The 22,950-nt window shown below is 38.0% G+C and overlaps 1 protein-coding gene across 5 annotated transcripts in view; it reads left to right on the top strand.

The window, feature by feature from the left end:
* The window catches only part of slc12a4 (solute carrier family 12 member 4), an 86,020-nt gene that overhangs the window by 38,826 nt on the left and 24,244 nt on the right, over positions 1–22,950 (top strand). For 4 of the 5 annotated variants that reach the window (XM_069901556.1, XM_069901558.1, XM_069901557.1 and 1 more), the window contains 8 exons: positions 837–983; positions 3,464–3,518; positions 3,857–3,987; positions 7,905–8,146; positions 9,909–10,117; positions 14,175–14,339; positions 19,898–19,996; positions 21,345–21,402. In XM_069901556.1, coding sequence (XP_069757657.1) covers positions 837–983; positions 3,464–3,518; positions 3,857–3,987; positions 7,905–8,146; positions 9,909–10,117; positions 14,175–14,339; positions 19,898–19,996; positions 21,345–21,402 — 1,106 coding nt within the window. The remainder of the gene's footprint in view (positions 1–836; positions 984–3,463; positions 3,519–3,856; positions 3,988–7,904; positions 8,147–9,908; positions 10,118–14,174; positions 14,340–19,897; positions 19,997–21,344; positions 21,403–22,950) is intronic. The other variant, XM_069901560.1, reaches the window with a different exon arrangement.

Raw genomic sequence — 22,950 nt, 5'->3', positions numbered from 1 at the left:
TAATCACTTCTGCCATTAAGATTACGTTTGTTGATGAAACTCCTGGATAGTTGACTGTGGCCATTTATTAAAAATAAGTAAATAGAAAGGAAAATGATGCCAACATAGATTGTACTGGTGCCAGTAGCATTAGTCAAAATGTTAGCTTGATAAATATGTCCATTTTCAATTTTGGGAAAGCCTGTTGGATGCATAGGCATAAAGTGTAACTTTTCATTACCTTATCCTGTTTCTGTATTTGTCATTTCTGAACTTGATTTCAGTACAACTGGAATTAATATTTATTTCCACTCTGCTGAGAAATTCCGAACAAGTGCAAATTTATTTGGGTACATAGGCCTGCTTTTGCATGTGTTCAATAAGAAATTTGTATTGCACGAACTAAATGTCAGCAGTAATTCATTAATTATGAAACACGTTAGGACATTCTTGGGTTGTGAAAGGTCCTGCAAAAATGCCAACCCCTTTGTAATCTTTCATTGAGATGTATGGAAGTCACCAAATGGACAAGTAATAGTTGATGTAGCCTCGCACCTCAGGTGACCCAGGTTCAGTGCTGACTGTATGAAGTTTCCACATTCTCCTTGTGACCTTACTGGCTTCTCCAAAGGTGTGCATGTTGATGGCTTAATTTTCTGCTCTAAACTGACCCTAGTGTGTGATGTAGGGTAGAATTAGCAAAATTAATGGGAGCGTGTGGAGAATAATATGGTGTTGGATGATCAGTGGGAAAAGGGTCTTTTTATATGTTTTGAGACTGTATGATCTTAATGATTGTACTTTGTGGTTTCAAATGAAAAAAAAATTAAAAAGACTTTAATTTTTTTCTTTTTTAGTCTCCCAGTATGGGAACTCTCATGGGTGTGTACTTACCCTGTCTGCAGAACATCTTCGGAGTGATTCTGTTTTTGCGTTTGACATGGCTTGTCGGAATTGCAGGGGTCTTGCAGTCTTTTTGTATTGTGTTCATGTGTTGTTGCTGTGTAAGTATCAAATTGTCTTCTATTTCATTATTATTGCTAAATGCATCATTTGAAAACTTCTCACCCAGCACAGGTGATTTGATTTTTTTTTTCTCCATGTTTAAACCATTGCTGAAAATTCTTTCCCCCTATCTCAGATTTCAGATTTATTGTCAGAGTACATACATGGCATCCCATACAACCCTGAGATTCTTCTTTCCTGCGGGTGTAGCAAAAAAACTACATAGCGTACAAATGTAAACAAAGAATTGTTAACAGATAATGAATGTAAACAAACTGCAATATAGAGAGAACAAAAAGAGAATCAATGAAGTACAAAATTAAGAGTCCTTAAATGAGTCTTTGAGTTTGTGGTTGAGGAGTCTGATGGTGGACGGGGAGCAGCTGTTCCTGAACCTGGTGGTACGAGTCTTGTGGCACCGATACCTCATTCCTGGTGGAGCAGCAAGAACCAAGCATGTGGTGGGTGGTGTGGGTCTTCGATGATCACTGCTGCTCTCCAACAGCAACACTTCCTGTAGATGTACTGAATAGTGGGGAGGGTTTTGCCTGTGATATCCTGGGCTCTGTCCACTATCTTCTGGAGGGCTTTACACTCAGGAACATTGGTGTCCTATACCAGACAGTGATGCAGCTGGTCAGTATACTTTCCTTTGCTTTTTAAAATATTTTTAATGAGTTTAACATATAAAATTACATACAAAATTTTAAGGAAAACGTAACAAATCATCTCATATACATACAAGTACAAAAGAAATAGAGGAAACTACATTAGACAGTTCCTTGATCCACATGAGAAACAAGCTATTGAATTAAATCTATGATAACCATGTTAACCCCATATTTGGCAAGTTAAACCAAATAAAAATTGATAAAAACTAAATTAATCTATCTGCTCCCTCCAATCGAGGTTAGTCAGTACACTTTCTACCACACCTATGTAGAAATTTGCTAGGGTTTCTGGTGTCATGCCAAACCTCTGCAAACTCCTGAGGAAGTAGAGGTGCTTTCTTCATGATGACATTAGTGTGTTGGGTCCAGGAAAGATCCTCTGAAATATTGACTCCCAAGCACTTAAATTTGTTCACCCTCTTCACCTCTGATTTCCACCAGTGGTCACTGGATTGTATACCTTTGGGTTTCCTTTCCTGAAGTCAACAGTCTCCTAAAACTTTCTTAAGATACAAGTGCTGAATTTGCAAAACAGTTTGATGATTCAGACCAGCAGAAAGTGTGGTGCGAGGCCATTTAAAATACTGCCTTAATGCAGAGAATTAATAAGGCCAATTATTTGGTTAACATTAATATTGCCATGCTCATTATTTGTGTGTATATTGGGATTCCTTGGGGCGATTGCAACTTAGATGAGATTATACACTGTTCACTGCTTCTTTTGGAGCATGATGGAGAGATTGGAAGCCACTATTTCTAGGTACAATCATTATCCATCCTTCCTGAGACAACCACGTTTTGATGGGAATTTATATCCTTGCTCCCAGTCTACTTCTACCCCACTGATTTTTCTCTCACCTCCTTTGCACTCTACCACCTCTTGCTTTCTCCACCAACTATCCTCCATCTGGACTTGTCAGTCCAAGGTAGAATGTTGTACATCTCATGAAAGAGAATACAGAAGCCACAGGAGAAAATGTCATGCCAATTTTGTTGGTTTTGACGTCTTGAAACCTAATGACATTTGCTATCCACTACATGAAGGAGGTGTGGTGTCCCATTGTGTACAAGCCATTTGCTTTAGTTCAATCCAGTTCATCTCACAAGGACCTTCCCTTGTCTTATTTTCCTGAAAACCCTTTCCACTTTAAGATACTCATTCAGTCCTCTTTGGAACACTACAATTCTCAATCCACGATTTCTACTGGCAATATATTCTGGGTTTTTTTTTTAACTTTGTCACTTTTGGTTCTTTTGCATGTCATCTTTAATATCCCTAGTTCTTGACCCCCTCCCCCCACCCCCCACACAAATAGCAATATTTCCTCTCTATGCATTCTATCCATAGCCATTATGATGCTGAATACCTCTTTTGTACCAAAGAGAGCAATGCCAATTTTCCCATTTATCCACAGAGTCCTTCATCCCTGGTAAATCCCTTCTGCATGCACACTGAATCACCTTTATTTTTCTGAAAATATGGTGTCAACGCTGGAATAAATGAAGTGGGCTACACAAAAATAAAATAAAAATGCAAATATAAAGAATACCTATCTGACCAGACAGAGTAGATGTTTTGGATCAATGACTTAATCTAGTTTTTATTACAATGGCATTTTTAAAGCTGTGTGCTACTTGGGCATTTTAAGAAAATTAATTCTTTACAACAGTCTGTGTATACACAACGCAATAAGGACATGTCTAACAATTATTGAAAATGTTAAATTGATGCTTGTATTGGGTCAAATTTAAATTTAGGAATTTTTTTCCAAAAAAACAAGTTTTAAAATTTAGATTTTGTTTTTCAGACAATGTTAACAGCCATATCGATGAGTGCTATAGCAACAAATGGGGTTGTACCAGGTAACAGCTTAGATTTGAAATGCATTCTCATGATCAGTCGTTGAGAGAACTGTATGTTTTAAGTTGGTTTTTATTTTTTTTAATTGTGATCATGCTTTGCAGAGATTTATCATTTGTATACTATTTATTTTAACATTTATCCCATAACTGCAATGAACATGCACATTTCAAAACTTTGTTCCACTTTGTCTCCTGAAATGGATTTTTCTGAGTTTTATGTGATTGCAAAACTAAAATAGGCATCTGTGAAATCCAGAAGCCAACTTTTCATATTTGCTTTCACCTTGACTTGATTTGATCTAACTGTGTCTTCCCTTTTCTACACATTTCACTCTCAGCTGGGGGCTCTTACTTCATGATTTCAAGGTCTCTCGGTCCTGAGTTTGGGGGTGCTGTTGGTCTGTGTTTCTATCTGGGAACCACTTTTGCAGGAGCCATGTACATACTTGGTGCCATAGAAATTCTACTGGTGAGTATCAAGTGAACGTTTTGATGAACATTTGAAAATTATAACTGCTTCATGTTTATATGCTAAGACAATTGAAATGCTGTTTTATAATGCTTCTCCTATTCTGCTTTTGTAATTTGCTTTACAAATTAGTCCAGCTCCAATCATTGCTATGTGGATAATAAAAATATTTTAACATTTGCAAGTTTGAATTTTTTTTTGAGGGTTTCATTTGAAACGGTCAGGACTGGGCCTATGTCGGAGAAACGTTTTTTTCAGAGAACTGGTCATTTTTTTTTTAAAAAACAGCCCAGTAGCAACTGCAAATCATGTGTAATAGTGTTTAAACAACAAACAAACAAGAGAAGACTTTTTAAGCATTAAAATAATGTTTAATTCTCACCCAAAAAATGCTGGCTGCTGTGATCAGTGACACCTTCCAACCCAGGTCCCGCTGCTGCCGGGAGCCCAACGTCCCTGCTGCTGCCAGGAGGCCGCTCTCCTTGATGACGCTGGGACAAGGGATTCTCCCAACCACTTGTGGCTGGGAAGCAGTGGCACGCAGTTTGAGTGGGAGAGTTGGAGAGAAAAGCCAATAGGGGGAAGGTAAAGAAGAAATGGAGGGGAGAGGGGAGTGAGTTACCTGAAATGAGGACAATTGTTGCTCTAGTTTCATGTGGAGTTAATTTTTTATCGACCTGTGAGGTCAGCTCAGCTCTAAAAAATATCTCAGATCAATGAGGATTTCTGATTTGTTTCAGATATCCTCATTTATCCAGAATTTTTAATTTTTTTTTGATAAATGAGGATTTCAGAGAATCCGGTTTTGGGTAATCAGAGTTGTAATGTATTACCATCATGTTAGTTTATCCTTTTAAAGCTGATATTCAAAGATGCATTTTGGAAGGTCAAACCTGAAGGCAGAGCATACCACATATGGTTAATGGTGCATCTTTCAAGGATGCCATGCAGGTTGATAGGGTAGTTAAGAAGGCCTAAGGGATACTGGGCTTCATTAGTCAGGAGATTGAGTTCAGGAGTCGTGAGGTAATGTTGCAGCTCTATGAATCTCTGGTGAGACCACACTTAGAATAGTGTGTTCAGTTCTAGTCACCTCATTATAGGAAGGATGTGGAAGCTATGGAGAGGGTACAGATGATATTTACCAGGATGCTGCCTGGATTGGAAAATTTCTTCTGAGGAAAGGTTAAGAGCTGGGACTTTTCTTTTTGGAGCAGAGAAGGATGAGAGGTGAATTAATAGAGGTCTAGAAGATTGTGAGGCATCGATAAGGCAGACAGCCAGCACATTTTCCCCAGGGCAGGAGTAGCAAACACCAGAAGATATCTATACAAAGTGAAGGGAGGAAAGTTTGTATATATATATATATATATATATATATATATATACACACACACACAGATGTGGGTTCCTGGAATGCCTTGCCAGGGGTGGTGGTAGATGCTGGAACAATAGGGGCATTTAAGAGACTCTCAGTCTGGTGCATGGATGAGTTATGAGGTAGGAAGGGTTTAGTTTTTTTTTTAGAGAGAAAGGTTGACACAACTTTGTGGCCAAAGGCCCTGTACTGTGCTGTAATGTTCTATGTAACTTGGGAAAATACTACTACATTTAAAGAGAAGTTCATTTGTATTCACAAAGTGCTTCTGTGCAATGAGCTGCTTTGTAATTTGTATGAACACAGCAGCACATCCTACAAAATGCAACTGAGTGAATGGCCTTTGTGCTGCTTTGGTGGGCATTGAGGTAGGTACCATGATATGAGAATACTGTGTTCTTGAACATGCTCTAAATTTTTTACTGTTTACTTGAATTTTTTGGAGCAGAATGTGAATTTATTTTCATCTAAATATGACATCTTTGACGATGCAAAATTTCAACAATACCCTATCAAGTGTTAAGATGGATTCATATCTTGAAGACTTCATAATCTCACGTGCTTTTGAATAAGAGGCCCAACCAAGATAGGGATAATGAAGCATTAAAATTAAATTCTTTCAAATTGGATGTTATCTGTTTAGTTATTCAGACATTTATTATTATTTATAATTCAGTTTCCAGTTGTTAGGGTGGGGTTTAATTTTGCACCCTAATTGATAGTACTATGAAGGCTTAGTTGGCAAAAACAAAACAACCCCGACTACCCTACATCTGATTTAGGAAGGGTGCTGAAATATTCAGCAAATGAGAGAATATCTGTGGAGAGAAAATCACAGTTAACGTTTTCAGAAAAAAGTCTGTGAAATGTTTTTTGCCCTGAAATGTGAACTGTATCTTCTCCCTCACCCTGTGGAAGACTCTGTTATCCCCTCATTAGCCACCTCAAAACCCACAATAGTAGAAGTAAACCCAGATCCAGCGGAACTGCCCAAGATCGAGTAGTAGAAGCAGTAGCTTTAGACTTGTTGGAACTCATGGGAGCTACTAGACAGCTCCCATAAACAAAATTTTGCTAGGTGAAGAATGCTGAGGAATATCTGGGACATAAAACTATTTGGAGATAATGTAGTATTTACAGTAATGTTTACCGTGTTCATACTGCAGCTTATCCTCTGACAGGAGAATTAAAGAATTAGGCTTTTGTTCTGATCTTTGCCCCAAAATGCTGTTTGAGAAAACCTGTCAGTATTTTGGAAGTTAAGTTTATTCCACTGCTCAATTTTGATGCCATTCATGGTTAACATTCATTGTCTCGGATTGCATACTGGTAATATCTGCATTTTATTTTATTTATACGATGGAGACTACAAGTCTAGGTTGTCACTTAATTCTTATCCTCAAATTCTGCATTGTTTTAAAGGTGGCAGATAAACACTATATGACTACATGATTGCCAATGCGATGATTTCATGATTTGTGTTCCCAATTCTAGCTTTTTAATTCGGGCATGTATTTCATTAACTGAATTCCAATTTAAATATTTTTTTTTTATTTAAATTTTTAGGCATGGGCCCACGAGCCCGTGCCACCCAATAACACCCAATTGACCTACAACCCCGGTACATTTTGAATGGTAGGAGGAAACCAGAGCACCCAGGGAAAACCCACGCAGACACGGGAAGAACAGGCAAACTCCTTACTGTAGTCCTGATCACTGGCGCCATAACAGCGTTGTGTGTTAACTGTACTGCTGACAAATAAATGCTCCAGTTGCTATGGTGGAATTTGAACTTGAATCTTTGAACTGTTAGTCAATGCTGCTGGGTACTCAACCAATAAATTAACCATCATGTTTCCTATGTACAAGGTTTCAGGATTGAACATCAACTGAGGGAAATGCAACACAAATCATTGGGTGATTGAAAAGAGTTCATTTTCTCCACTATGAACAATCTGGTGTTCTGATTTGTCAAAATGTCAAATTAAATGGAAACACAAAAGACTGCAGGAGCTTGGATTTGGAGCAAAAAGACAAAACTGCAGGAGGAACTCAGTGGGTTGAGCAGCATTTTTGGGGAGGGGGTGGGAATTGTTGACATTTTGGTGGAGACCTTGCATCAGGACTTTGGAATATCAAAGTAATTTTATGGCTCTCGATGGTAGTTGTGCCCTGGAATCAACAGTGTCCACTTCCATTGCTTTCTTTTGTCTTTGTATTTCTGCCATTATAGGGTTGGAGCAATCATTATTTATCCTGTATTTTATTCCTTGGGGGGTGTTTGGTCCAGAAACAACAGAATTTTTTCGAGATGTATTTTTATTTTCCACCATGCCTGGTAAATCTACACTGCAAAGAAGAAAAAGCAGTGGAGATTTGTGAAAAATCCATCCTCGATAGAGATTTTAGTCAGGACATGTGTTCCACATTATTCTTTTTGCTTGTGAAATACTCCATTTTACTGTTGCTTTTTTGCTTGTTTATTTTTGGTTCTTTGTTGCCATTATATATCTGAGCTTTGGTTCATTTTATTTTGCAGGCCTACATTGTACCCAAAGCAGCTATATTTAAGCCAATTGAACCACATGAAGAAACCACTGCAATGCTTAATAATATGAGAATCTACGGGACAATGTTCCTCACTTTGATGTGCCTAGTCGTTTTCATTGGTGTCAAATATGTCAATAAGTTTGCCTCTTTATTTCTGGGCTGTGTGATAATATCTATCTTCTCCATTTACGTGGGTGTCATTAAGTCAGCTGTGCAGCCTCCAGAATTTAAGTAAGTAAAACAATTAATGTGCCACAACCATTATTTTTGTTTAAATTTATGCATTTTAAAAGTAAAGCTTTGAAATCTTGGGCAGAATCATGCTTAAATTCCTTTGTCTCTACAACATCCCCACAACCCCACCATAACCTGCCGTCTCAATCCCACATGGTGAAGGAGGATGTGCGTAGATGACTGGCTGCGGCCTGTTTGAATGTGAGCCACATGTGCAGTCAATTCGACCTTACCGATTACTACAGAGAAGAAAGTCTTTCTTTTTCTCAATCTTTTTATTAAGTTTCAGATTAATAAACACAAGAATGATACAAAGATATCAGGATTGAGAGAAAAAAGTTGTTTAGATCATTGGGTTTATGCTGGCTCAGAGTAAATTCCATCAGTCAGAATTTATTGTCATGAACATGTCATCACAGTGTAAGCATTTGTACAAAATAATGTAAGAAAAAGATAAAGGAAGGTATTGTCTGTGGTTCATTGTTCAGGAATCCAATGACAGCGGTGAAGAAGCTGACCTTATGCCACTGAGTTAGAAGGCAGGATTCTGTTGACACTCTGGTTAAGTGAAAAAACACACAAATGATGGAGAAATTCGGCAGGTCAAACAGTGCCTTAATGTAGCAAAGGTAATGAAGGTCCAAAGTGTTGGTGATGTATCTTTACCTTTGCTGCATTAAGGCACTGTCTGACCTGTTGAGTTTCTCCTTCATTTGAGAATTTTTTCACTTGTGCCACTGAGTGCTCATCTTCAGGCTCCTGTACCTTTTTCCTGATGGTAGCAGAGTGAAGATGGCATGGCTGGGGAGGTGGGGGGTCCTTGAAGATAGAGGGTGCTTTCTTAAGTCACTGCCTCCTGTAGATGTCCTCAATGGAGTAAAGACCCACCTCGCCTTATTTCAAATGCCAGATGCAATTTAATTTGGGGCGATTCATTTTTATCGGGAGAGCCTGAAGTGTTTAAGAACTGAATGGTCCAATGCAGGAATAGAGAGACCTTGGAATATTTGATCACGGATCTTTGAAAGTGGCAGTGCAGGTTAAGAAGCAAATGCAAAAGTGCAAGTAATCTTTGTTTTTTTTTAATAAAACAAGAAAATAGAGCATGAAAGCAAGGACGTTGTAAATGACCATAAACAATGGATAACCCACAGGGCCATTCAATTTTAACACCAAAGAAGGTGCCTTTTTATTTTGTATTTGGCCTATGAGATAATATCCATCTTGTCAATTTACTGGGTGTCTTAAATCAGCTGTTCATCCTCCAACATTTGAATAGAAATAGTGTCAGAAAATTGAGTTGTTAAAAGTATAAAAAAGATGTTGCAGATTTATTCAAAAGAATGAATGGTATTGTTGGAGTGAGTAAAAACTAACTGTTTCCAAAGGCAGAACTAGTCACAGATTTGGGATAAGAGACAAAGAAACTGGAAGGTGAGGGATGGGTTTAGAAATTTGCAGAGATGCCTGAAAGGATGGTGGAAGCTCATTCGATAGTTATCTTTAAAGAAAAATTGGGTTGGTACTCAAAAGGAAAGACGAGATTGAATATTATTTTTGGTTGAGGCTCTATGACCCAAATGGCAGCCTCTTCTTTATCATCCTTTGATTTTAATGTTGGAACTTGATGGAGGATAAATTTGAGTTTGTTAAAATAGCACCTGCTCCTTTTGCTGTCCCATGTTCCATTCTATTGTGTAAATATTTTTCTATTTTTAATGAAAGTTGGAGTTTTTTCTAAATTCTCCTTTTGTTTTAGAATTTGCATGTTGGGAAATCGAACTCTGTCCAGAAATCTTTTTGATGTTTGTGCCAAAACCACGATTGAAAACAACACCATAGTGACTACCAAACTGTGGGACATGTTCTGTACTAAAAATATTACCGAGAGTTGTGATGAATATTTTGTTCAAAATAATGTCACAGAAATCCAAGGAATTCCAGGAGTAGCAAGTGGTACAATAAAAGGTTTGTACAAAATGGTTTATGGAATGTGTGTTTACTGTTATTTTATTTTGCTACAAGGAATCATTAATTTACATTTGAAAAGGTTCAGAGTGTTATCATTTTTAAGTGAAACTCGAATAGGGGGATGGTTTCTGGCATCAATGAATGTACCCCTTTTTAGTGTTTTTGCTCTGGGCTTCTCTTTATTTTGTAACATAACAGTCCATAATTAGCAAAGACCCCCGCCCCGCCGGCAAAGTGTAGCTTGTGCCAAGATGCAATGAATAATGGTGGTAAGATGTGCCCATATTGTCGGTCATTTACCTCAATTTAACCACCACTTTTCAAATAAAGAAAATATCAACTTATTTTTGTAGTATATCCAAATTCAGATCTATCAGAAACACAGTGACCATTTGAATGTTAAAGGTCTCATCTTGTTGTGGGTAGAAGTAATGAGTTTGTTGTCATAATGGAACAGAATCTGAAGTCAAAATGATATAGAAGCCAATCGCATTGACTAAAAGAAGCATCAGGCTAATCAAGCATGGAAATCCAAACTACTTATTGCCTTGAGCAATTGTGAAGGGTATTCTGCTGGTTTGCTCATTTTTGAAATTCTTTAATCTATCAGTTTTTGTTCTTGACAAATCCATCCTCAAGAATGAGATTGATCTGATTTGGGTCAGTTTTCTTGAACACTTGGTTAAGAAATGCTTATAACCACTTTTAAGACTCCCAATAAACATCTCTGGCAGTAAAAACAAATAGTGCACATAATTCCTGAAAGCAGATTTGTGTTTAACTCACTCCTGTAGCACCTTATAAGCATTGCATTTAGTGATTAAAACATTGAAGAAAATAACATCAAATTGTCCAGTTATCAATTTAATTCTCACTGTTTAATTTCTGCATGGGAATATGTAAGACCATGATTTAGCACTGGAATTTAGAGGTAGAGAGAAACTGTAGTTTACACTATTTCAGGAAATTTGCCATATTTTTAGGACGCTTTACATCGAGTGTAATTCAAGTATTGGCATCATGTAACCTTGGATTTTTTTTAAAAATATTGTGTGGAATGCCATTCCCACCCACAACACTGTTAACTCCCCTTCAATTAAAATGGTGAGCATGGTGAGGTTTTCATGCATTGTTGGGTATAAGCCTGACCTCTGCTGGATAGCATGATGCTCACGTCATGATGTCACCCTTCCGTATATATAGCCCTGTGTGCCAGTAGCCATGTTAGACTAATAGAAGTAAAGGATGAGAAAGCATCTAGTCTCTGAGTCTTAATTGTGTGAGAGCACACATGATATACATGGTGAGGTTTTCTTACTCCTCCAGAGAGGAGTCTTCATATTAATACTTGTATTTTAGAATTGGGGTTTACATGTAAGAAATGTAAATGGATTAGCCTAATTTTAAATGACGTTTTGAGTATCTTTACAATTGGGCTGCTTAAAGGATTCAAGAATGCTGATTCTTTCTTGGATATCTTCACTTTCATCTGTATCTTCCATCAATTTACCATATTTAATTAAATATGCATTCTTTGTTTAAAACTTATGGAGAAAGCAAAGTTCACATTTCACAGGAGTTGTCGAATGATCTTTCTGATTTGCATAGGTCAGTTGTACACTCTGCTATGAGGTTTCTAAACTGCTGCCCTAAATGCAGAATGTAAACAATTGGTGCACAGTTTTGGAGCAGCTGTAGAAAAGTTCTGCATTTTAGCTGGGTTTGAAACATTGCTCATGTCCCAATGATTAAACAGCATTTGCACAATTTGCATGTGTTTTTAATTTGTAGAGGCTTGTGTTCTTTCAGTTTGCAAGTCAATATTGCTGTTTGTACAAAACAACGGTTCATTATTTTTATAGATAAAGTACTTGTCCTGCAGGTGTATTATTTGTCTGTATGTGTGCTATGTCTGGTTGTGTGTCTGCATGTTTTGCACTGAGGACCAGTGTTAGATTTGAGTTTCATTGGGTTGTATTGTACAATCAGATGACAATAAACTTCATAGATGATTTGAAGTGGCACATGCCTCCTCCTTGAATTTTAATACACTCTGGCTCTATAGGTAAAGCTTTATGAATGAGGACATGGCCACATTCAAATTTCCTTCCTTCAATCAATGAAGTTTGTCATGGTGCTAAAAGTGTACGGTATTGATACATGCTTCAAGGATAGGTCTGACAGAAAGGCAGCCTAGTTTATTGGGGTGCTTTATTGTAGCAGAGACTCCTTTATTGTAGCAGAGACTCCTTTATTGTAGCAGAGACTCCTTTATTGTATGGGCAAGGCTATGTTACTTTCAAGTTGGACAAAGAATTGCTGGAGGAGTTCAGTGGGTCGGATGGCATCCATGGGTAGAAATGGTCAAAACTCTTTAAGAGACCAAGATTAAAAAGGTAAAATTGCGTGCATGAAGAGAGAGAGAAGGTAGGGCCCAGAGGTGATAGGAAGAAGGTGTAAGAGATGAAGTGACAAGTAGAATAAGAATCCATGAGGATGGGGTAAGGAAAGAAAAAAAATAGAGAAAAAAAAAACTGAGTGCAGGTGGATGGTTACCTAAAATTAGAAAACTCAATGGAAATCAGGCAAATACTGTTAGATTTGAGTATCCAAGAGGAATGTGATATATTGTTCCTCAAGTTTACATTTAGTCTCACTCTGACAATGGATGAGGCCAAGGACTGGCATGACTTTGTAGGAATGTTTGGGAGGGGAGATAAATACTTGGCTATAGGGTGCACAAGTTTAGACTCACCAATGTGGTCGGCAAGGCCGTCACCCACTTTGCTTTAGGCCTCACCAATGTTGAGAAGGACATACTGACTCCACTAAATGCAGTAGATTAGGATGGTAAATCTGTGCTTCAGCTGGAAGGTCTATTTGTAGACCTAACTTCCATAAATTTTTTCTGCTGTGTATTTGTTCTAACTGTCTAGAAGCAATGACTTGTGTGTAACATACTTTTAGGATCTTAATTTATGCCAGCAAGCATGTTACTTTAATTTTTGAGATATAGTATGGTAACAGGCCCTTCCAGCTCCTGAGTTTGGACTGTTCATATATACTCATGTGACCAGTGATCTTTCTAACCCTCTATGTCTTTGGAGCATGGAAGGAAACTGGAGGAATCCCACACAGACACAGGGAGAACATACAAACTCCTTAAAGACAGCACTACATTCAAATCTTGGCCACGGGTGCGACAATGGCATTGCACTAACCACTATGTAATTTGCCCATAGTACACATCAGAACATGCCTGTGCACTGAAGCCGATATGCATGTGGTAGTTGAAAAACATAATTTGCTTTTGAGTTATTTTGCCTGTTAATTTTTCAGTATTAATCTGGCTGAAGGAATGTTTAACGTCAACAAGTTGATAAAACCTCCAAAAGTGCCAGAGTTGAATATTTTCTAACGAGTCCTTCATTAAAGACTGTATTTCCATTGTAAAGGTTAATATCCTTGTGTATCTGTGTCATGGAAGGAGGCCATTTCAGTCCATTGTGACTCTACCGACTCACAGATCAATCCCATTCCACCACTAGTTTTCCCTGTCACTAGTGTTCACTACATTCCCAAACACTTCACCTCAATTTTGTCCTCGAATCTGTGATAAGCAACTGGCAGTGTACAGCCAGCATGCCAACCTTTGTGTCTCTGTGATGTGCGAGGAAGCTCGAGCAATGTGGTCACAGGGAGAACATGCACCCTTCACATAAACAGTGCCCAAGGTCAGACTCTAACCTGGGTCACTGGAGGTGTGAAGCAGCAGCATTCCTAACTGGCACCACCGTGCTGCCTGAACACATACCTTAATTTCAAACATATTGGAAACAATCCTAGTGATCACTTTTATTGCTAAATGTGCTAACTCACTCCTTAAGTAGCATATGTAAAAGCTATTTGTACAAATCTCTTTCAAGAAATCTGGCTTGTCTAGAGTTTAACTTTAAAATATTAGCATTCAGGATACTATTTCTGCATGTTTATGGGTTGATTTATTTTCCAAGCTGTGGTACATTAATTCTATAATCTTGTTTGACTTTAACAGAAAATCTTTGGAGCAGCTACATGACCAAAGGGGAGATGCTTGAAAAAAAGTCCTTACCATCTGTTGAAGCTCCTGGATCAAGAAAGAATCTGGCTGTGTATGTTTATGCAGACATCACTACTACCTTTACCATGTTGGTTGGGATCTTCTTTCCTTCAGTAACTGGTAAGTAAACTTGAATTGACGTGAAGGATTTGTTGTGCATGGTAAGTTGGTACGTCATGGTTTTTATCTCTTGAACCAAGTCCTGCCCTGATGTTCTAAATGAACATTTTGCTGCTGCTATTTATAATGTTCTGTGGGGAATGGGGGTGGTAGATTCCTAAATTATAGATCCACAGTTTATAGGTTTTCAAGACCATGCTGGATGCTGCTTCAATACCAAGGTTGTTATGACTTTTGATGTACGGGGGTCCGTATTGAATCCAAACTGGCCAGTGAACAAGTTATTGAAGAACAAGGGGCTTTTGTTAATGATTTCATGTAGACTGGGCAAGAAATTGCAGGATTGGACTTGCCCTGCATTTTGTGAACCTGGGCAATCTTCCAGAGTGCTAACTATAGTAGACGCTCAGAGGGGAAGGTGTTCAATACCTGCAATGAGAAGATGCCTGGTCCATCAGGCTTTGGTTTACCCAGTGCTTTCAGCCAATTCTTGGTATCACATTGAGTCATATTGGCTAGAGGTTAATATCTGTGCTGCTGAGGGATCTGTTCTTATCTCTGTGGTTGAAAGAGATCACCAGGAGGATCATCTTGTATGCAACCTTCTTGCCTTAGATTTCTTTTAAAAAGGAAAGAAATTTCTAGGCTACTACACCCCTGAATATGGGTGATTTCTAGAGTAATGTTTCTATACATCTTCTTGCCTTTCATTACTTTTGCACTTGGTTGTGTTCTCATCACAATTTGTCTCACAGAATTTTAGTCATTGACTCAATATTCCTTCTAATCCGCCAGCCTGTTTCATCTCAGTCCACGTAATTTTCATCGTTCCAAGCAACTGTAACTTTGGGGACAAATTTCTGAACATTTTTAGGAGCTGACAGTTAATGTGCAAAACCATCATTATTCAGTGTTTTGAATATTTTGATCCTGCTATCAAAAACTAATACAGGACAGTACATGGAAATTGTTCAGTCAACCTATCTTCATGCTCTATGTTATGTTTTTAAAAAAAAAAGTACATTTGGTTCGTTATGAGACAGTGGTGTTTGAACATTACTGATGAAAATTTATTTTTATACCGATTATTCACTTATTTGATTTTTATGTAATATTTTCTAATGGATACATTTAGATGTTATCTATTCTTTTAGAATGGTCTGAATTTTCTCGCTAATTCTTCTGATTTGACATAAGTACTAAAGTGCAAGTACTAAAGTAAATAAAACAATAACTGATATATATTTTACCAACCTCATTTGTTTGTGTTACAAATGTTAATGTTTTCTAATGCAACGAGAGGGTGTCTTGCATATGACTTCTGCTGAATTGTAAATGAGGCAAGCATGCATTTCTGATGATTTGTTTATTGAGGTTGCATTCTATTATCAATAATTCTTGATTCCAATATTTAATATCACATTTATTCTATAATACCAAGGTTGTTATGACTTTTGATGTACGGGGGTCCGTATTGAATCCAAACTGGCCAGTGAGCAAGTTATTGAAGAGCAAGGGGCGTTTGTTAACGATTTCATGTAGACTGGGCAAGAAATTGCAGGATTGGACTTGCACAGTTCCACAGTTACAAAGGACAAAAGATTGAAATAATTGAAATCATATACATCTAAGTCGTCCACATTATTAATGGGGCTATTTAGTTGATTGAGTTTGTATCAGTCAAAAATGGAACATTGTCAATCAAAACTGCTGGAAGTCACAATAAACGCAGTCAAATGTTGGGAGCACTCGGTGGGGTTAGAAAGATCTATCCCCAAAGGGAGTTAACCTTTTGTGTCAAAAGATTCTAAAGTCAGAATGGGAAACAAAAAAAGTTTTGTTTGTGTTGCGGAGAAGGTGAGGGATGCATCAGACAAAAAGACGATCTCTGGTAGAGCCCACATTCATGAAGTATGCCTATTCTTTGATCCATAATGAACATGAATCAGAATCAGGATTTATTCTCATGAACAAGTTAAGAAATTCAGTTTTGTGCCAGCATCTTGGTGCAAACATATTACCCCATCTTATGATATGACTATTAAAAAAATAAAATATAATTACAATAATAATTCATGAAAAGTAAGGCAGTGTCTTTGGTTCATTGATTATTCAGGAATCTGATGGCAGCGGAGAAGAAGCTGTCCTTGTGCTGCTGAGTGCTTGTTTTTAGGCTCCTTTACATTTTCCACGATGGTAGCAGAGTGAAGAGGGCATGGCCTGGGTGGTGGGGGTCTTTGAGGATAGAGGCTGCTTTTTTAAGACACCGCCTCATGTAGATATCCTCAACGGAGTGAAGCCTGGTGCCTGTGATGTTGCAGGCCAAGTTAACAACCCTCTGGAGTTTATTCTTGTACTAATGGTGCCTCCATACCAGTCAGTGAAGGAACCAGCCAGAATGCTCTCATGGTACACCTATAAAGGTTTACGAGAGTCTTTGGTGACATACTGAACTTCCTCAGACACCTCACAAAGTATAGCCGTTGGTGAGCCTTCTTTGTGATTGCATCAACATGGAGGCTGTAGGACAGATCCTCTGAGATGTTGGCACCCAGGAATTTGAAGTTCTTGACACTCTACTACAGAGCCCTTGATGATCGCTGGGTTGTGTTCCCCTGACTTCCTCCTAAAGTCCACAAGTCCTAAAGTTGACATTGAGCGCAAGGCTGTTGTCATTACACCATTCAACGAGCTGATCTACCTCCCTCCTGAACATTTTATGATTCTGCTGACCACTGTGGTGTCATCACCAAACTTATAGATAGCATTGGAATTGGGCCTGGCCACAGTCATGGGGGTATAATGAGTAGAGCAGTGGGCTAAGCCCGCATCCTTGGGGTTTGTCTGTGTTGATGGTCAGTGAGGAGGAGATGTTGATTCCAATTTGTACTGACTGTGATCTTCTGATGAGAAAGTCAAGGATCCAATTCCAGAGGGGGTACAGAGACCAGGAGTTTGTAGCTTCTTGACCAGCACTGAAGGAATAATGGTATTGGAGGCCGAGCTGTAGTCTGTAAAGAGCAGCTGTATGTATGAATTGCTGTTTTCGAGGTGATCCAGAGCTGATTGGAGAGCCCGCAATATTGCATCTGCCATGAGCAATTGTGACGATGGGCATTTGGTCCAGACCTTTACATGTTAATTCTGGCCATGACCAGCCTCTCAAAGCATTTCATCGCAGTAGAAGTTAGTGCTACTGAGCAGTAGTCGTTGAGGCAGCTCCCACGCTATCCTTCTTGGGTAATTCTGCTTTGCCTGCAAGAGAAGAAAAAAAAGTCTCAGGGTTGTAATGTGACGTCATGCATGCACTCTGACAATATATCTGAAATTTTGTTCCTTGGTTCAATCCATGTGAGGTAATATTTTGGTTTTTACTGCCAAATTGTACCTCCATAATTTTGCCTTCCAAATTGTTCTCTTTGTTCATCATGTTGCAATCCATGCCCTTCCTGTTTGAAACCTTTAAACTATGCTTTCATTAACCACAGCTCTGGACTCCTCACCCTGCTCATTCTTCCATTTCCAGCCTTTTCATTCAGGCACCTGCCTGCTTTTAACTCTTGAAGAAGGGCTCAGGACTGAAACATCATGCATGTTTACCTCCTACGGACGCTGCAAGACCTTTTGAGTTCCTCCAGCATTTTTGTGTTTTTACTGCAATCACAACATCTCTTCTGCATTCCAAGCTGCCTTTCAGCTTATTTACTGGATTCCAACCTTCTACGTCAAACTTCACCTTACTCCCCTTTGAAGCTATTGTCACATTTCCCTCGTCTTATAATATATTGCACACTGCTATCTCTTTCAACTTTTATTGTGGACCCTCTCTGGGTTCAACCACTGTAAAGCTGGGAGTGGAAGTAGTTTAAAAAAAAAATGATGAATTATAAAAAAGGCAGCAGAATGGAGCGTCACTCCCGAGCCAGGAAAGATTGTTCCAGTATCTATATCATCTGATGAATTAATGTTGAAAGAACAATATTAATGTAAAGGTGAAAACTTTATTTTAAGAAAAGAGTAATAATAATTACACACAACAACCAAATAGAACAGAAAAAAAGATAAATTTTAGTTGCCCATAAATTGCAGTGATGTTGAACTGACAGTTAATCTGCTATTTTAATATTCCTCCAATTTTGCAGTCCAGAGGACATTTGACACTGGACACTCCACCCAGAAGGTGTGTACCAAGAAATTTTGACCATTCTTTTTCTCCCACTGATGCTGCTTGACCCACTGTTCCTCCAGCAGATTGCACCAGCCGCCTGCAGCCTGTTCCTCCCCTGTGCCGCCAGCAGCTCACCACCTGTGTGGGTTCATCACCATAGTTGCCATCCTTGGGGTCATCTCTCAAATTGGGGAGGGGGGGTGTGTTCACTCCGATACTGATGCCATGGACCAATCTGCTGCTCCCCTTGTGGCTGCTGCTGTACACAGGCACTGTCATCTTGGGCTCCGACCCCCGTGTTCACAGGATTTTAAATAAAACACCGTTGACTCCTTTAACAGGTCATTTAAAGCCTGTATGGTGCCATTGGCAATAGGACTGGGTGGTAGTACCCTTCGGGGAGTGCTGTGTGTCTGCTCCCCACTCTTCCTGGGTCCACACCAATGGTAGCACTGCTGTTGCAGCTCTGGCAGTGGAGCCATTTTATTTTTAACATTTGGTATTTATCATTTAGCATTTGGCCTCAGAGTGCAATTATCCTATCTGCTGCTGAAGGTCTGAAATGTGGTTTCCAGTTAACAACAGTTCCTGTTGTTTGGTTGTCCAAGAAGCAAGCTGCAAACTAAATTTCCCACATGGTGTATTCAATATAACTAAAGTGACCTGCCCTACCTATTTATTCAATTACACCGTTTATTTTTCTAATCTTCTGTCTTACTTGATTAAATGAAATTAATATTTTCTCAATTTAACACTGAGCATTCACTGCTAATTGGTAAAAATGACTTTTTCACCCTCTTTACAAAATCACATCCAAATTCTCAACAATATTCCATGCGATTTCAAAGTCATTGCTGGTAGGTTACTTCACGACTGTAAATTACCCCGTGTAACTGTAATTGTGCAACTACTTGAAGCAAACTTTACAGTACTGAAAAGTAACAGTTCACGCAGCATTGTTAGAAAGCTACTGACGTTTCAATGAAAAGTGTCCGATGAAGCCGTGGAACTTTAGCAATGGTTGGTTCCGTACATGTGACTGCAATACACATGGGAAACACAGCTCCTTTTGGAAATGCCTTTTAATTGGATGTAATAGCTGTCCTTGAGATATGTGGAATATTTTAATTTGATATCTGATAGGAATAGAATTATCATAATGCTATGAGGCAAATTGTATATTAGTGATTTACATAATAAAAAATCAACTGCTGGATTCTTGCTGTAAAGTTTTGTTTGTTATTTTTAATACTTTTTTAAAACATATTCAATCTTGTATGAAGAATATAATAGAAAATATGAGTAGAAATTACATTTAAAACTACAATAAAACCCAGAATTTACATCTTCCTTTCCAATATAACATGCATTTTCTGCTTTTGTTGGTCAGGCATCATGGCTGGTTCCAATCGATCGGGAGATCTGAAGGATGCACAGAAGTCCATTCCTGTTGGCACAATCTTGGCCATTGCAACAACTTCATTGATTTGTATCCTTCTCATCCCATTAAAAATACTGTTGTGTATTTTGCACATGTCACCAAGTTTAAAATCTGTGCAGTTGGTTCAATAATTCCAGTAATTCCATATTGTAAGAAGCAGTTTGTTTGCCTTTCTTGGTTATCCTGCGTCAATTATCAACTTGATTGCCAAGTCAGGAGGATTCATTATTTAACATTATTTGTTCAGGCAATTGTCCAATTTTCCCTTTGAATGTTTGTTCAGGCAATTGTCCATTTTTCCCTTTGAATGTTTACTGTTCCTGTCAAGTTAGTAAGTACTCTCTTATTTCAAGTCAGCTGCACTATTGAAATAAATTCTAAACATTGAAATACATGGTGTAGCTTGGCACACTGGTTCAGTTGTTAGTGAGATATGCACTGTTTCAAAGAACAGCAGTGGATATCCCTGATTTTGAATATTATTTGTCCTTCCAAAATATATTGATACATTTTCTGACCATTATATTGCTATTTGTGATATTGTTCTTAGAGGAGATGAGTGCTTTATTTGGCTGTGAAGTATTTTGGCATGTCTGGATGCTTCAGTAAGTTCCATGTAAATCCAAGCATTTATTTGGTCTGTTCTGGTAGTTATAATTTGTTATTTTAATATGGGTATTCTCTGTTTTAATGTTTGGATCCAATTTAGCTGTTTTAATGTCAAACTTGAGAAATATTTTCTCTTATCCCTTTTCCCCTGCCCTGACCTGTAAACAGTGCTTGCCACTTCTGTATTTTGTTGTAGCTTAAAATGCCTTCTAATGGATATTAGTTTAGTTACTTGTATAATTTTGAAAAGAGGTGAGTATTCTAATCATGTATTAAATAATAGTGATTAAAAAAAAAAGTCTGCCAGATTTTCAATCAGGTCTGTTTGGGCTGGGTATCCAGAAATCTATAAAACATGAGACAGTTCAGTTTTTAATTTTTTTTTACCTAGTTCTACAAAACACCAGAACAATCCGAAATAGTCCTCTTGTACTATTTCCCATTTAGTTTCTTGATTGAAAGCGCCAACATGCAATTAATTGGAGGGGATGTGAAATACTTTAAATTTCCAAGCATGGCATTTATCTGCACAATCAGATGATATTAAACTTGAACTTGTTTGTTTAAAAAAAAACTTCTACTGTCAATGAATTAATGAGTGCTCTTTCAGCTTTGTATAAACTTGAAATCGAATGTTATTTTGCTTGACTGGAGATCAGATTTGAGTAGTGTGATATTATTTGGTGCCTGTATTGAAGGTTATTTTGCTTGACTGGAGATCAGATTTGAGTAGTGTGATATTATTTGGTGCCTGTATTGAAGGTTATTTTGCTTGACTGGAGATCAGATTTGAGTAGTGTGATATTATTTGGTGCCTGTATTGAAGATGTCGTGCTTCGTGATAAGTAAGTTCCTTCACTTTGTAATATATGAAATGTTGATTTCTGCAAAGCATCTCATTTGAAAATGTTAGATTTGTGTAGTTTATATTTATTGCAGTTATCAATAAAGTTAATGGTGCTCAATCACTCAATCAATAGAAGATAAAATTTTGATCCAGTCTTACCAATAATATGCTCAGTTTAAGTTCACCTGTTCCACCTCTCATCGATGCCTTGATCCTTGGTGAGATATTTGCAAAGATTAGGCGACTGAGACATCAAAGCATTTATGGCATTAAAGTCCCCTAAGGGAACACAATCACTTGAGTATTGAGGGCCGTCTGTTTACCATGCACAGAGGAAGGTGATTGTGGAAGCTAATCATCTTCACCCAAGCCAGCAGCACAGACATCCCTTCAGACAATGATCTATAACTTGCAGCTGAGGCAATAACTTCTTTGTATCTATGTTTAAAACACAGTTCAACCTTCTCATCTCATTTTTTTATTGAAAGTCATTTAAAGGGGTAAAAATATTTTGTGTTAAAATTAGATCTCAGAATTTAAGAGTTGAGCTCTTACAAATTAATACATCAATAATACTTGAAAGATATATATATATTAAATTATGGACTACAATTTGATTTTTGAGGTTGCTAATGGATGCTTTTATGTACAAATGCGGCAAGCAAGATTGAGGTTTAGTTGCAGAAATCCAAAATTTGCTGGCCAAAATATAGTAAGGCAAAAAATAGTGAGGAACTTGACAAGGCCCCTCATGGGGTGATCCAGATGATGCAGAAACATGGTGACTTGATAGCTTAGATACTGAATTAGCTCGCCAAATAAAGCACTAATCTCCTCTAAGAACAATATCACAAGTGGTGAAAAGGTGGAATTCTGGCTAAGGTCTGCAAAGTGTTATTCACTAGATGAAAAAATAGGGTGTGTGTGTGTGTGTGGTAGTACATTTGTGGATGACTCAAAGATTTGTGAAGCTGTGGACAGTGCAAAAGACCATCAAAGAATACAAAAGGATATAGATCCATTATGGATATGAAATGAGAAAAGGCAGGTGGAGTTTTAATCTGGACACATGTGAGGTCAAATGTAAGGGGAAATAGGTAGTTAATGACAGGACTGTCAAAAGTGTTGATGAACAGAGGGATCTAAGAGTTCAGATCCATAAATCCTTGTAAGTGGCCACTCAAGTAGATGGGGTTGTAAAAAAAAGGCATATGGTATGATTGCCTTTATTTGCCAGGACATTGAGTATAAAATTGAGAATGTTGCAGTCATGTAAAATTTGGTTTAGCTGCCCTTGGAATATTGTATGTAATTCTTGTCACACAATGACAGAAAGAATGTGAAGGCTTTGGAAAGAGTAAAAGGAAATTTACCAGAGTATTTCCTAGGTTGAAAGAAGAGGATGGATAAACTTAGGTTGTTTTCTCTGAAGCATTGGAGACTGAGGGTCCCCTGATAGAATCTTAGAAAACTATGAAAGCCAGTGATAGGGTAGACAGTCAGAATCTTTTTCCTAGGGTAAAGAGGACATGTCCTTAAGGTGAGG

The sequence above is a fragment of the Narcine bancroftii genome, chromosome 10 (genome assembly GCF_036971445.1).
Source record: "Narcine bancroftii isolate sNarBan1 chromosome 10, sNarBan1.hap1, whole genome shotgun sequence".
Taxonomy (NCBI): domain Eukaryota; kingdom Metazoa; phylum Chordata; class Chondrichthyes; order Torpediniformes; family Narcinidae; genus Narcine; species Narcine bancroftii.
Note: the sequence above shows the minus strand (reverse complement) of the source record. Positions and strands in the feature narration are given on the sequence as shown.